The sequence below is a fragment of the Peromyscus californicus genome, unplaced genomic scaffold (genome assembly GCF_007827085.1).
Source record: "Peromyscus californicus insignis strain IS unplaced genomic scaffold, ASM782708v3 Scaffold_18__1_contigs__length_77618521, whole genome shotgun sequence".
In the NCBI taxonomy this organism is placed as follows: domain Eukaryota; kingdom Metazoa; phylum Chordata; class Mammalia; order Rodentia; family Cricetidae; genus Peromyscus; species Peromyscus californicus.
Window position 1 is genome coordinate 34,255,287 of NW_026294480.1, and position 14,070 is coordinate 34,269,356.

Consider the following 14,070-nt stretch of genomic DNA (forward strand, 5'->3'; position numbering starts at 1 on the left):
AAGTTTTTTTTTTTTAATTGAAGTATATTTTGAATTCACTAAGGCTTTAGGACAGGAAAAAAAAATGGCAAAGAAGGGAAAGCTTTGAAAATTGGAGGCCATGCACAGAAAAGCCATAATCCTTAAATATGTCATGGTTTTCAAAAACACACAGGGTTGTAAGTTATGTATTGCATTCTCCTTTATCAATGCTCATAAGAAAAAGTGCTTGAGTAATTGGCCATTGCCTACACCTCAATGAACCTTGTCATTTTCTGTCATTACCTTTTGTATGGAGGACAATAGAATGCACATTACTAACACATGTAACTGTGGAGTTCTGTAAAAAAAAGTTGACATGATCTGTAATGGGTCATTTATCTTGCTAAATTTGTTTTCTCATCTGTGAAGTGTGGATTAACATACACACCCTTTTCTGATCAAGTAGTGATTGAGTCATGTGATATTGATCACATGTGAAAACATAAATGCAGAGATTTAGACATATATTTCATCACTGAATTATTCTTTTGTCACTTTAGCATTAATCCTACACTACTTTAGAGGACTGATCTATCTTGATCAAAGCCTGATGTAACGAATAAATGACCCAATAAGGAAATAGAGAATGTATAGTGGGCTTGCTGTTTTATTTTTCCTTACTTCTTTCTTTTATGTGTCTCTCTTCTGTTTCTTCCTCTTAAAACAGTTTTGGTATGAACCATGATGGAATTGGAAATTCTTGTGGGACGAAAGGTCATGAAGCAGCAAAACTTATGGCAGCTCATATTACTGCAAACACCAACCCCTTTTCCTGGTCTGCCTGCAGCCGAGACTACATCACCAGCTTTCTAGAGTAAGTAATCTCTGGAGAGTAATGATGACTCGCTCTAGAAGAAACTCATTGCCGAAGCCTCATGCATAGGGCTTCAGATTTGTCTCATTGGACCCACTCAAATTTCAGGTCTCTCCCACATGCTTTCCTAAGTCGGCGTGGCACAAATCGTGAATAAGCTAGAAATGGAAGAGAATGTATGTGTGAAGAGAATGATTGATATAATGATGGATTAGAATTGTTCAGTAAATGGGAAGCATTTTCAGAAAGAATTTACATTCATATAATTTAGTAGAGAATAAGTCAAACTTTAATTAAGTTATTTAGTATTTCATGATGTTGGTGAAAAAACTGAATTGTTTAGGCTTGTCAAAGTATCTAATAGCAACAAATAAAAGCACCAACTAAACTAAGCATCCAGGAAGGGAGCGTTTTGAGGAAGGATTTAAGCTGTTCATCTTTTCCACAATTGGAGAAGCTTCTTCATGGTTATTAATGTAAATCCCAAGAATCTGATTCTATACATGTTATAGATATGAGTGAGCACAAGTATACCTTTGTTTAGGAAAAGAGATTTTTTTTCTCATGTCACTCATGTGGGCACTCATATCGGACTTTAGGACCCAGTAGACTTGAGTGTTGCTTTCAGTGTGGCCCAGGCATGTTAGTTTATCTTTTTAATCTTAAAGGGTTATGACTTTTTAAGTGAGTTTAAATCAAAATGCTTATATAATTAGATATTTTGTACATCATAATGTTCAATGCTATATTATATAAATCAATTGATATTCATTAAAATCATAAACATTACTATTTTAAGTAACATCACGGTTGCAATAGTTTATTGCTGTATTATTACTTTAGCTGTTTGGTGCTAGTTTTTCGCTTGGGGAGGTGAGGTTAAATGCAAATTGGACATTACTTTTAGAAAGTAGCTTATATTATACTTCATATTAGCACAATTGTATTATAAAAGTTTTAAATTCAGACAGTTTATGTAGGATAAAATTATGCCTTAAAATTTTCCTTAACTATTAGTAGCCAGGTCATAGAGTCTGAAAACTTATGATTATGTAGAAAAGAAAGTTTAAATTACCTGGCACAGATCTTGATTTAAAAATCAAAAGGTGAATGTTGAAAATAGGCTTTAAAAAATTTATTAGTACAGTCATTCAGTTGGGAATTCATTTAAGCCGGGCGGTGGCATTTAAAAAAGTTGTCCTGCCGGGCGGTGGTGGCGCACGCCTTTAATCCCAGCACTTGGGAGGCAGAGGCAGGCGGATCGCTGTGAGTTCGAGGCCAGCCTGGGCTACCAAGTGAGTTCCAGGAAAGGCGCAAAGCTACACAGAGAAACCCTGTCTCGAAAAACCAAAAAAAAAAAAAAAAAAAAAAAAGTTGTCCTGAACTACTGTATTGTGAACTGAAAATTTTTAATTTTAGTACGAAAACATTATAATACTTTATTATATTATTATACTTGCCTAGTGTCAGATTGGGTGAAGTGCTTTAAAAAGACAATAAAGAATTTGGTTGATATCCTTGGTCATTTTTAACATAGAGTACTGAAAATATCATTTTTAAGATGGTCTTTGATGAGCTCATTTACATAAATTGTAAACACTATTGAACTTGTCCTCCTTGTGGAAACTTTACCAGATCTGAAATTTCTCTCTTGTCTTGGCTTGTTTTCATAATAAAATCTCAGTCTCTATCATCATAAAGACAAACTGTGGAACATGCTCAGTATTTGTGTGTATTTTCAATGGCAGTCCTTCTCTTGAGCTGTAAAAGTTCACTGTCTTGCCCTCTGTATTCTGTTTCCGTCCTCTTGGTGGATCTACAGTTCATTAGTGAGTACCAGCCTTGTACACTAAACACAGGACCATAGCCTATTATTCCTGAGCCTTAGACATGTAGTAAATCGTGTGTGTTCTTTTATGTCCTACAAACATGCAGAAGCATAGATAACACGGACTACTTTTGAGCTCCTGCCAGGTCTTGTGTAGTTGGAAATATATTATGACTGTAAAGACACTACACAGGACTCTCTGATTACTGCTAAAATATAAGGAACTGACCACTGCCTTGGTGAGGGATGTAGAACTAGTAACCCTTGCATTATAGCAGTACATTGAATTAATGAAAGTAATTAATCTGAAGACATTATTTAATCTGAATTGTTTTCCTGTATTTTGTATATATAAGCAAAATGAATGTTGACAGGATTCTAATGGGCTTATTTATCCTGTATTTTATAAAAAGTGTTCTTTTGGGTATCCACATGGAAATGCCTGAAGTTAAAACTACTAGGAAATGGATAAATGTTTAAAAAAAAAAAAAAGACTTGGGAGAAAACTCAGCTCTCCCTTCTCCTCTAATAATAAACTAACTAAAATCTTATTATAATTTGTCCAAGCAACAAAAGATTTTAAACATAAGCTTTGTTAAAAAGATCAGTTCACTGGATCACAAGGATAAAATAGTAATTTTAAAAGATTTCTTTGTTCCATTTTCTATGCATTGAGCTTAATTGCTTTAACATCTATGAGTGATGTCTTTATCTTTATTCATATCTATATTTAAATCCAGAGGCATTTTGCAGTTTGATCAAGGATTCAGTTTACATTTATGTTTTGTAGTTGACTCAAAAAGGGTCAAAGCACTTTACTTTAGCTTTTCTTTTCAAGAAAAAGAAACCTTGAAAGAAGTAATTGCTAAGGAACTGCCACCCAATCAACAAAATGCATACCTTCCTCTCCTTAGAGACTGTATAGAATAAGAATGATCGGGAACTTAACGATGAGCTTTCTATGATTTATAGAGATCCATTATTCACTGTTTAACTGGGAAAACAAAACCCAAGACATGGCCTTAAAATGCCACTAGAATACAGTCTCTCATGTCATTCTGCAACACTAGGTGCTATTGATCAATCAGGAGATGGTGTTTACCAACTCCCAATATTTTTTTTCAGATTTCTTAAACTCGGTGATTCAATAAGTGGTTCATGAATCGCCCAGAAGCCGTCCTGATTAAATAATAAAGAACCCATTACCGTTAAAATGGACGTGTTATGCCAGCTTCTGATGTTTTCCGAAGACGGCTTTGCAGGTAGTCCTTTGTCCTTCCTATCTGCCTGCGGGACTCACTTATTTACTTATTTAGAAAATAGAAAAAGATGAACCTGGTATGAAGGCTTAACTCATTGACTATGGGCTAGTTTACCAGGCAGTGAAAAGCAGATAGCTGTAGCTTAGGACAGCTTTCCAGCCATTCCCGACCACTTAGAAGTAGTTCAGAGCAATTTCATATTATTTCTAAAAGATATGGGGGCTTTGTGAGTCATCTTTTACCCTATTTAAAGTCTGTCAAATTGCTTGAACTCTCAAGGAGCTGTAGCACAATTGCTTGCCATTTCAAGTTATATACAGACTCCATTTCATACAAGGGTGGAAGCTGATTAAATACACTGAGTGGCATTGTTATGACTGAAGGGGAACTAAGAAGAAGGTTGAGAGAAGTGATGTACAATGGACAAGATGGCCAATGCACTCATATTTGCTATCTAGAAATTGCTCTTGAAGCTTAACTTCACCCTGTTAAATAGAAAACATTTTCTTCGGTGGAGCCTCCCCTCACCCTTCCAAACATTGTAGTATCCAAGAAATAACCTGCCAGAACAAGTTTTTCCTTCAGTCTGTCTGACACACCTTGAGACTCTTGCTCTAAACATGAGTATCTTTGACAAGTTGTCATTTTGTGTGGAGTGGGTATTGAGTCACCATTCACAGCACGAGACTTGTGTCTTTGAACCTCAAGTTAGTTGTATCCCAACATTCATGTTGTACAGTGAGTAACAGGACAAAGAGGTTTGATTTTAGATCCCTTTGCACTCACCTGATTGTGTTATTACATTGCTATGTTTGGTTCAAACATTGTTAGTTTGAGAAAAAATGATAAAGCTACTCATGAGAAGATAGTAGATAAGAATTTAACTTGATGTAAATGATATCAACCTAGTTCATGCTTAATTCATATGTATCAGCATACCTTTGTGAAAAAACAGGCGGCATTAAATTATACTTCTGTGTTGTTAAGGTACTGTAGGTGTGTACAGCTTAGGTCGATGGACTTTCAGATTGGCCCACTGTATAGACTAAAGCTCCATTCTTTATAATCTGTTTTAGTAAGAATAAACTTTAAATCTCAACTAGTAATACATTCTCATATGTTCTGGAAACAAAGATTTTATAAAGATCTATAAATTTAGTAGGAGACTGAAATTTGTCTCATCTTGTTTTCAAGGTTGACTTTGGGACTCTGTGAAGAAGTACTCACTAAATTAGAAGTGAGGTACATAAAATGACTTTCCCATCACAATGCAAAGAGTTTTAGAAATATAAATATATTTTGATTTACTATGAATTTTTCATAATCAATGAAGATGTATATTTTTAGACTGATATATATTTTATCTTGTCTTGGAAGGTTAAATAAAAACACAGATTGTGAATTTAATGATTATTTATATTTATAATACATTAACTAGGGTTTGGATTTTTGTTGGGAAATATAAACTGCTGGAAAACTAATTATAGATTTAATTTTATGCATCTAGTTTTATGTTGGACAAATATATTAAAAGTTATAGCCTATTATAGATGAAGACTAATAGTTCTGTATATTTAGTTTATTAATGAGTAAAGTTTGTTTTCTGAATGAAAAAAAATTATGTGACCCTTAAGACACAAACAATTTATCTTAATAATTGTTGTTAATGAGAAAATTCCAGAAATGTCTATAGATTTATCACTGCTTTTTTTGTTTGATACTAGCATGGATTACATTAGGCTTGGCATAGTAAGACTTACTGCTTCTCAGTTCACTAAATTCTAGATTAAACTAAAACTTTCCTTAGCTTCTGTTTTGTAACAAAAACATTATAAAGTGTAAGACTATGTAACATTTTCATAAAAAGGAATTAGAAATACCAGATATAATGGTATATGAATATGTAAGTTATGTGACCCAATCTTAAATGGAGTACTTCAACTCCTTTTAAACAGGCGTTCTAGAATAAGCACATGGGTAGTGAAGAAGAGCTGTTATTGAGAAGAGTACAGAGAGCTGGGCATGTAGCACACTCCTGTAAGTCCAGCACTCAGAAAGCTGAGAAAGGACAATGTAGGCCACCTTGGTCTACATAAAGAGACTGTTGCAAAAAACCAAATAGAATAAAAATAAATAAATTATTGTCAATTCATCTGGAGGAAATGGGAGATGAGTAGGAGAGAAAGGACTGTCGTAAAGTGAATAAAAGCAACATATGGTGATGATGAAGAAACTACAATGAAACCCATTAATTTGTATGATAACTTAAAAATAATATTAAAAATTTTTCATGTAGAGTTTGGGAGATGGCTTAATACAGTGTTTCTCAACCTAGGGGTGGCAACCCCTGTGGGGTCGAATGACCCTTTCATAGGGGTCAATATCAGAATTCTACATATCTGATATTTTCATTGTAATTAATAACAGTAGCAAGATTACAGTAATGAAGTAGGAATGAAAATAATTTTATGACTGGGAGTCACCACAACATGAGGAACTGTATTAAAGGGTTGTAGCATTAGGATGGTTGAGAACCACTGGCTTAGTGGATAAAGTGGTATGCAAGCATGAGTCCCTAAGTCTGGATCCCAGAACCCATGCCAAAGGCCAGGTACAGTGGAATAGACCTGTAGGCCCAAAGTGCGTATATGGAGGGGTGGGCTAGCTGATCCTGGGGTTTGCTGGGCATCCAGTCTAACTAAAATAGCTGGTCTAGATTCAGTGATAGACTGTCTCAAAAATCAGATGGAGATAATTGAGGAAGACATCCTGAAACTAACCTCTGGCTTCCACACAACTGCAGGGGTGAGTGCACCCTTACACACATTTTCACACATGCATATACCATGAGGGGTGGTTAGAGCGAGAAGTTACTAGTGTAAAATCAGAAATCAGACATTACCTCATGAACATTTAAAAATCAGAAGAGCAGTTACTCATAGGAAAAAATTTATTAGAATTGAGTGCTCAGAAATTCTTTGGTTAAACACACATATGAGGGACAGAGAGGGGAAGAGGGAGGGGGAAGTGAGAGAGAGAGGGAGAGAAACTCTTCTGATAGAATCAAATCTGCTTCCCACAGATCTATGATCTTTGCCTTCTGTGTCTATATCTGTACTATTTCAGAATGGTAGTTGATAGCTTAGAAGCATGAAAATACCTTGAAGTACTTTTTTCCTTAAGAGTCAGTTAACAATAATTATACTCAACTGGGTAGTGGTGGCGCATGCCTTAAATCCCAGCACTCGGGATTAAAGCAGAGGCAGGCAAATCTCTGTAAGTTCGAGGCCAGCCTGGTCTATAGAGAAAGTTCCAGGACAGTCAGGGCGGTTACACAGAGAAACCTTATCTAAAAAATCCAAATAATAATAATAATAATAATAATAATAATAATAATAATAATGCTCTATAGACTTTACTTAATTGAAAGTAACAGAAAAGACACCAGTAAAACAATAGATAAATTTTATTAATATATACAACTAAACATTTGCAATGCTTAACCCTAGTTAAGAATTAAAAGATGAAAATGGTCCCATTCCTCAAATACATTCATCTCTGCTTTGCCGTGTTATGAGGTATGATCGTTAGGAGGACAGTGCTGTATGTACACATAGTGAGAACATGTGGAATGGAGAAGCTTTTTAATCAGCTGCACAGATAGATCCTTGCTGTACCTGAGGTCGTTTGACTGATAAGCCTTGCTGCTATTTACATATATAGCAACCACATTTCTAAAGACCTTTATTGATATGGTGTTCCTAAACACAGGCTCATTTTTAAAATATACATATGGTTTTCTTTTTTATTTTATTTAATGGGGAGTTTTAATCTTCTGCAAAGTATACTGGACAAGGAGAACTGGTCTTGTGTAGCTATTTAATAATAAAAAAAGGAAATAGGTGCTTCCAGGGACCTAAAGTAAGAATACACTTTGGGGACCAACTCTTTGAAGAGTTTTGGCCTTAGGTCCTAAGCATGTTTGGCACTGTTGGCTCTGAAGGTCTTTTCAGTGCTTGTCTGATCTAATTTTTTTAAAGAGAAGAATATGGTTAGAAGATCATTATACCTCAAAACAAGAACATTAAATGAAATCATTAGTTTTGCTTCTTCCTAAATTAAGCCAATTTTACCATCAGGAAAAAGTTACTTCCTCTGTGTATCTATCTTTAAATTCCCTTCTGAGGGTCACAGAGTTCTACTTCTGAATTTTTTAGTTTACTTTTCTGTATTTCTGAAAGTCACTATATGTAATATTTGTAATGAGTTCTGTACTGGTGCCAGTTAGGTAATTATGTCCTACACTTTTTTGTTATGCTGCTGATAAATATTTATAACCTAAAAGGTCTTGTATGTGAATTCTTTAGTATATAATTTTATTTTTCTTTTGATTTGTAGTAGTATTTACTAATTTTTATTATATGCTCAATTCCTTTTATAAATATATGTATAGTTTTATTGTAAATGATGGAACTTATAATTTGGAAAGAAAATTTACAAGTTAATCCTCTAATTCAGTTATCCCAATAATATTCTATATTATCAAAATAGTCATTTTTTTACTATTGTACTTACTTTAAAGTATTACCCCTTTGTCATGAACTTTAATATATTTTTGATATTACTAGTAGGATTTTACTTGACTAAAGTTTTACACATCATAATATCAAAAGTGCTATTTTTAAAATTCACCTAACAATAAATGTGCTTGCTGAGGTCCATGACAGTATCTCAGCTTGCAAGAGGAAGGAAGCCTTGAGCGGTGCTGATGGACATGTCAACGCCCGTCTATGTCAGTACAGTAGTACCACAGCATTTTCTTTAAAGATTAACAAAGAGGAGTGTAAGGCCGAGAAGGCCATCTTGTATCCCTTTGGTCTGGGCCACCTTAAGAATAGCACAGTTCAGGTTTTAAAGATGCTAATTGCTCCTGTGCAGATAATACATTTTATGTAACAAGATGCCTTTTACATTTTAACAAATAAGAAACTTGTCGGTGAATTGAAACTTATTATTTTGTAGGAGTCTTTCTTCCCTGTTTGTAAATGAAAATTTGTGCTGTCCTAAATAACAGTTGAGGAACTTCAACTTGTCAAGTTATTTTCCTTTGGCAAAGTGGATGGAAAAGATTTGGGGAAAAAGCAGAGGTCCTGGCACAATGGACAGGAATGCTGGAAAGAATTTTTAAGTGTTGGCATAGGAATTCTTTAAAAATTCGAACTCACATGTGAAATGAAAGTAAAAAAGCATCTGTCCTATTTTATGCACACTGGATAAATAAAAATGAACAGTTATATTCAGCAAAGTCTAGAGCTCTTTAAAGTAAGGTATTCTGTCTAGCTTTTGGCAACCTTTATGTTATTTGTTCCACTGAATTAAAATATTATGTTTTAGTGAAGGCATACTTTGTAAAGCAGAAATTATGTAGAAAGGAGAACATTCCCTTTTCCTAGCTCTGATGACCTCAGATGAAATATGAAATCTTTGAGAGACTAAACATTTCTAGTGTATGTGAGAGAGACCTTTGGACCTTAGCCCCAGCAGCCATTCAGCCCACTAACTAATGCCATGTCTTACTGTAGCATCTTTTGTTCTGTCCTAGGGTATAAATTAAGTCTTTAAGATTGCAGCTATAATTATTTTTGTTTGATTTTCCACAATTCATGCTTTTAATTCTACTACCAGATGTGGTTATATTTTCAATGAAAACAAACAAGAAACTTAGAGTAATATGAAATTCTGTTTTGGTTCCTTCAGAACTAGTTTAAACCAGTATTTTAAAGGCCAGCAGGACATTTTCAGATTGTTGTCTGAGATGCTTCCATTGTGTTTTGGTGCTGGAGAAAAAGAATTTGGAGCTCTCATTCAAGTGTCTGTAAAACTATTGTATTTTGCTATAGGATTATTAGTACAATGTGTTGTTTTTATGTATCAAATTATTAAGACAAAGATCTCAACACATGGTTTCATAATTGTGACTGAAATAGTCTACAGAGTACCTAATTTCCTCTGATCCTTTATGTTGAACAGTTCAGGCCGTGGTACTTGCCTTGATAATGAGCCTCCCAAGCGTGACTTTCTTTATCCAGCTGTGGCCCCAGGTCAGGTGTATGATGCTGATGAGCAATGTCGTTTCCAGTATGGAGCAACATCCCGCCAATGCAAATACGGGGTAAGAGGTCTAAATCCTTATGTTCAGTCATTTATATATGTTCTCTTATGACACATGTTCAAGTGGAATCATGATGAACTTAGTTTGTCTTTTGAGCATTATTAATTTACATAATGCCTTTACACTGATTTTTCTGAGATTGTTTATATATTATCTATTTCTAAATATTTGAATAATAACTAAATTAACATATTTCACAATTTTTTTGTTAATGAGGCAAACAGAATTTTAGTAACTTCATGTGCTTTATTTTTTAAATCTTCAGCTCATGATGCCAATTTTACTTTGTCTTTTAAAATATTTTAGTTTTAAGAGACTCCTCTACTGCCTTTTCCTGGCACTCTTATAACTGTGCTAAAGGGCATTTTCACTGGCTTCTTGCCTTTACCTTAATTCAGTCTAGCTAGAACTGAGTCACCTCTATGGCTTCACCCACTGCCCACTTTCCAACATAACAATCGAGGAGGAACAAGGTGACACCAGCCCACAAAATGAGAAAAAGGGAAATAGCTGTGGAAAAAACTGTGAGCATCATGACTTTCTCTTCACGTGTGCCTAAAACAAGCCACAGGGCCATATTAGAAACAATTAAAACGCTTTTAATTTCACAGATAATTTGGTCTCTAATATAGGAATGTGTTGAATGAAAAAAACGGATTCTAAAGTATCAGTCTGTGTGCCAAAAAGTACTTGGGCTTAAAAACCAAATCTAAAGGCTTGGTTCTTATTGTGGTACAGATAGTCTAAATTCTTAGAAAATGATAACAATACAAAGGATTAAGTTTTAAAATAGTATTATTAGACTACATACTCACTGTCCTTTACCATTTACTCCTCTTGGACATGGAGCAATGAGAGGCATTAAAACACATCTCTTGGGTGACAAATATATGCTTATTCTTGGTAGACCTTGGCAGTACTTTCAAGATTGTGTATGATTATGTGGGTATGTAGAGACACATATAAAACTTTGATTTCTCCTGTTTCTTTGTAAAGTCTTAGTTCTGAAAGGATCTAGTTTCTTTTGTTCCTAAATTGTTTTTTTTTCCTAAAAGAAAGTCACCCAAGCATTAATCACAGTGACTACATGTACTCAGTGATCAAATGAGATCAGAGATGCTTTATACGATCACTCACAGTGTATCCCATTTTTCTGTTCACAAGTGAGACAGTCTACATTGTACTTTTTATTCTGGAAATTGTGTTTGGACTCCATCCATAAGCTTCTATGGTAGATAATTTATGTTATTATTTATTATTATTACGTTTATGGGATTTATGAATGTAATTTTTTTCTTTGATGAACAAATTAATTTAAAAATTGATTCTTCTCACTTAGTCTAGAAGGCTCACTTTTTCTAGGTGGATAGAAACAAGACAAGTTGTAATTAAAAAACTTCATTTTTCTGCCTTTTGAATCTTTTTGTATAATGGTTATGCTTACTTCTATATCAGAAAACTTTGTGAAGACATTAGCGTTTGTAGAGATAATTTCTTATATTTTGTCATGAACCCTTTCTACTTTGTTTTTCAATGAAATACTGGTTTCACTAGATACATATTCTACATGGAATTCTTATGCTCTTTTTATATTCTACTATACATTTCTAGTTAGGATTCTTGATCTCTGATAGAGTCTTTAAAATCTCTCCCGCCTCTTGAACTTGAGTGTTGGGTGCCAGATGTAAGACGAATTGCTAAACGCTCTTATTAATAAAAAACCTGGAGCCAGATATTGGGGTGAAAACTGAGAAATCAGAGGAATAGGACAAGCCAGAGCCAACCTCACCTCACCAACTCCTCAGCCTCTAGAGAGAGCTACTTCCTGTACCCATGCCTATATGTCTTTCTGTTCCCTGCCCTCTTATTTCCTCTCTCCGCCCAGCTACATCACTTACTCTTTCCGCCTAGCTCTATCACTTCCTGTCTGTCTGTACAGACCTCCAGACCTCTATGGCTAACTAGTGCTAGGATTAAAAGTTTGTGCCACCGTGCCTGGCTCTTTTCCCCAGTGTGGCCTTGAACTCACAGAGATCTGGATGAATCTCTGCCTCCTGAATGCTAGGATTAAGGACGAGTGCTACCACTGCCTGACCCCTATGTTTAGCATAGTAGTTGACTTGACTTTTTCCTCTGATGCTCAGATAAGCTTTATTGAGGTGCACAAATAAAATATCACCACAGGTTCACACAATTATCATACCCAATTTACACTGGTTTTTATCTTGTTTTCCTAACATTTATGACATTTCTCAATACTACTTTGGAAATCAATTGACTCTTTGAAGATTGAGTCCAGTCTGGTTAGCACGTTGTGCTTCAGGAGGTAGCTGAAGGGAAAGAAGACCTGAGTGTAAGGTACTAAGGTGGGCATTAAACACACTGATATGAGACTAGGGAACAGTTGCCTTGAAATGATTCCTATTTTGAAAACTAATGACTTCTGGAAAGATTTTAAACAGTTATAGAATGAACCATAACTGCTACAGTGATACCTTTTCCCATCCCTTTCACTTTGGCCATTTTGTAGTGATTGAGAGCTTATCAATGCCCATCTTTTCAATACTCCATAATTTCTTAGTGACTTTTTAGTGTATGTGTTCAGTTATATATTTGTTAATCACATTTGGGTATTTTATTTGGAGCAGTATTCCACATTTATCATTACCTATTATCTAATTTTGTTTCAGATTATCCATAAATTCTAGCAGGATAGAAATGAAAATATAGTGGCTATAAATACAAAGAACAGAATAGCAGTGTAATATATAGATTAATATATTTGCATAATCTGGTAACCTACAAATGATATTCAGTGATCCTTAACTGTTATATAGTACCTTTTTCTGAGATACTTCAGACTGCATTGATAAAATTTATAATGGCTTTATAATAGTTTATAGATGGGGAAACTAAAACTACAGTGTGTGATTTATACACTCCTAGATTAAAAACATGTAAAGATTTGAGTCTGTCACATCTGTTGCTTCTAGGTATAGTAATTGTGCTAATAAAATAAAGATTGTAAATGTGTTTTGTTATAGAGAACACTAGTCTAGTCTTCATCAGGTAATGTCTCATTCCTGATTAGCAAACTTCTCAAAACTCTCCATCTTAGCCCTGTCTTTTGGGATAGAAGTAATCTCTAAAATTACTGTTTGGGGACATACATTCTCGGATGTCTGAAATCCTAAATTGTGGCATCTTCGAATGATGGAATTTCTTACCACCACCACCACCACCACCACCACCACCACCACCACCACCACCACCACCACCACCACCACCACCTCCTTCTCCACCTCATGTAGCTCAGGCTGACCTTACACTTGCTATGTAGTTGGGGATGACCTTGAACTCCTGAACCTTCTCCTTGCTCCTCTCAATTGCTGGGATTCTAGGCATGTGATATCATACTCGGTTTATGTGGTGCTGGGGATCAAAGTCAGGCCGCCGTGTAGGTCAAACAGCTGCTCTGCCAGCTAAGCTACATCCTCAGTCTCATTATCTGTTATTACAAAAAAAAGTTAGGGACCAGATAAATGATTGATTTGATGAGTAAAGGCATTTGACCACCAAGCCTGAGGACCTGCGTTTGATCTTGGAACCTGCATGGTGGAAGGAGAGAACTAACTCCTGCAAGTTGTCCTCTGGCCTCCACACCTGTGTGTGAAAGTTTGTGTATGTGCTTCTTTAAGATAAGCTGCAGCATGTAAAGCTAGATCTTTACTGTATTATCTTCAAATATCCCCCAACTCTGAGTCTAAGGATGATTTTTCAGTACTTCTTAAAAAAAAGTTCATTGCAAATAAAACAACAGAACCGTTGTCTCTAGGAATCGTTTATTTATTTATTATTTATTTGTTTGTTTGTTTGTTTATTTATTTATTTATTTATTTGTTTGTTTATTATTCAGAGCATCAGGCTCATAAAGCTCTGTAGAACCTATTATGCCACTTCTCTTCCACTTCTC

General features: G+C 35.0%; 1 protein-coding gene across 7 annotated transcripts in view; it reads left to right on the forward strand.

The window, feature by feature from the left end:
• Positions 1-14,070, forward strand: part of Adamts6 (ADAM metallopeptidase with thrombospondin type 1 motif 6) — a 229,766-nt gene that overhangs the window by 83,481 nt on the left and 132,215 nt on the right. For 4 of the 7 annotated variants that reach the window (XR_008219495.1, XM_052743224.1, XM_052743225.1 and 1 more), the window contains 2 exons: positions 689-835; positions 9,956-10,097. Coding sequence is in view for 6 of the 7 variants with exons in the window: in XM_052743224.1 (XP_052599184.1) it covers positions 689-835; positions 9,956-10,097 (289 nt within the window). In the remaining variant the exon portion in view is untranslated. Of the gene's footprint in view, positions 1-688; positions 836-3,788; positions 3,926-9,955; positions 10,098-14,070 lie in introns of those variants that run through there. The other 3 variants (XM_052743227.1, XM_052743229.1, XM_052743230.1) reach the window with 3 other exon arrangements.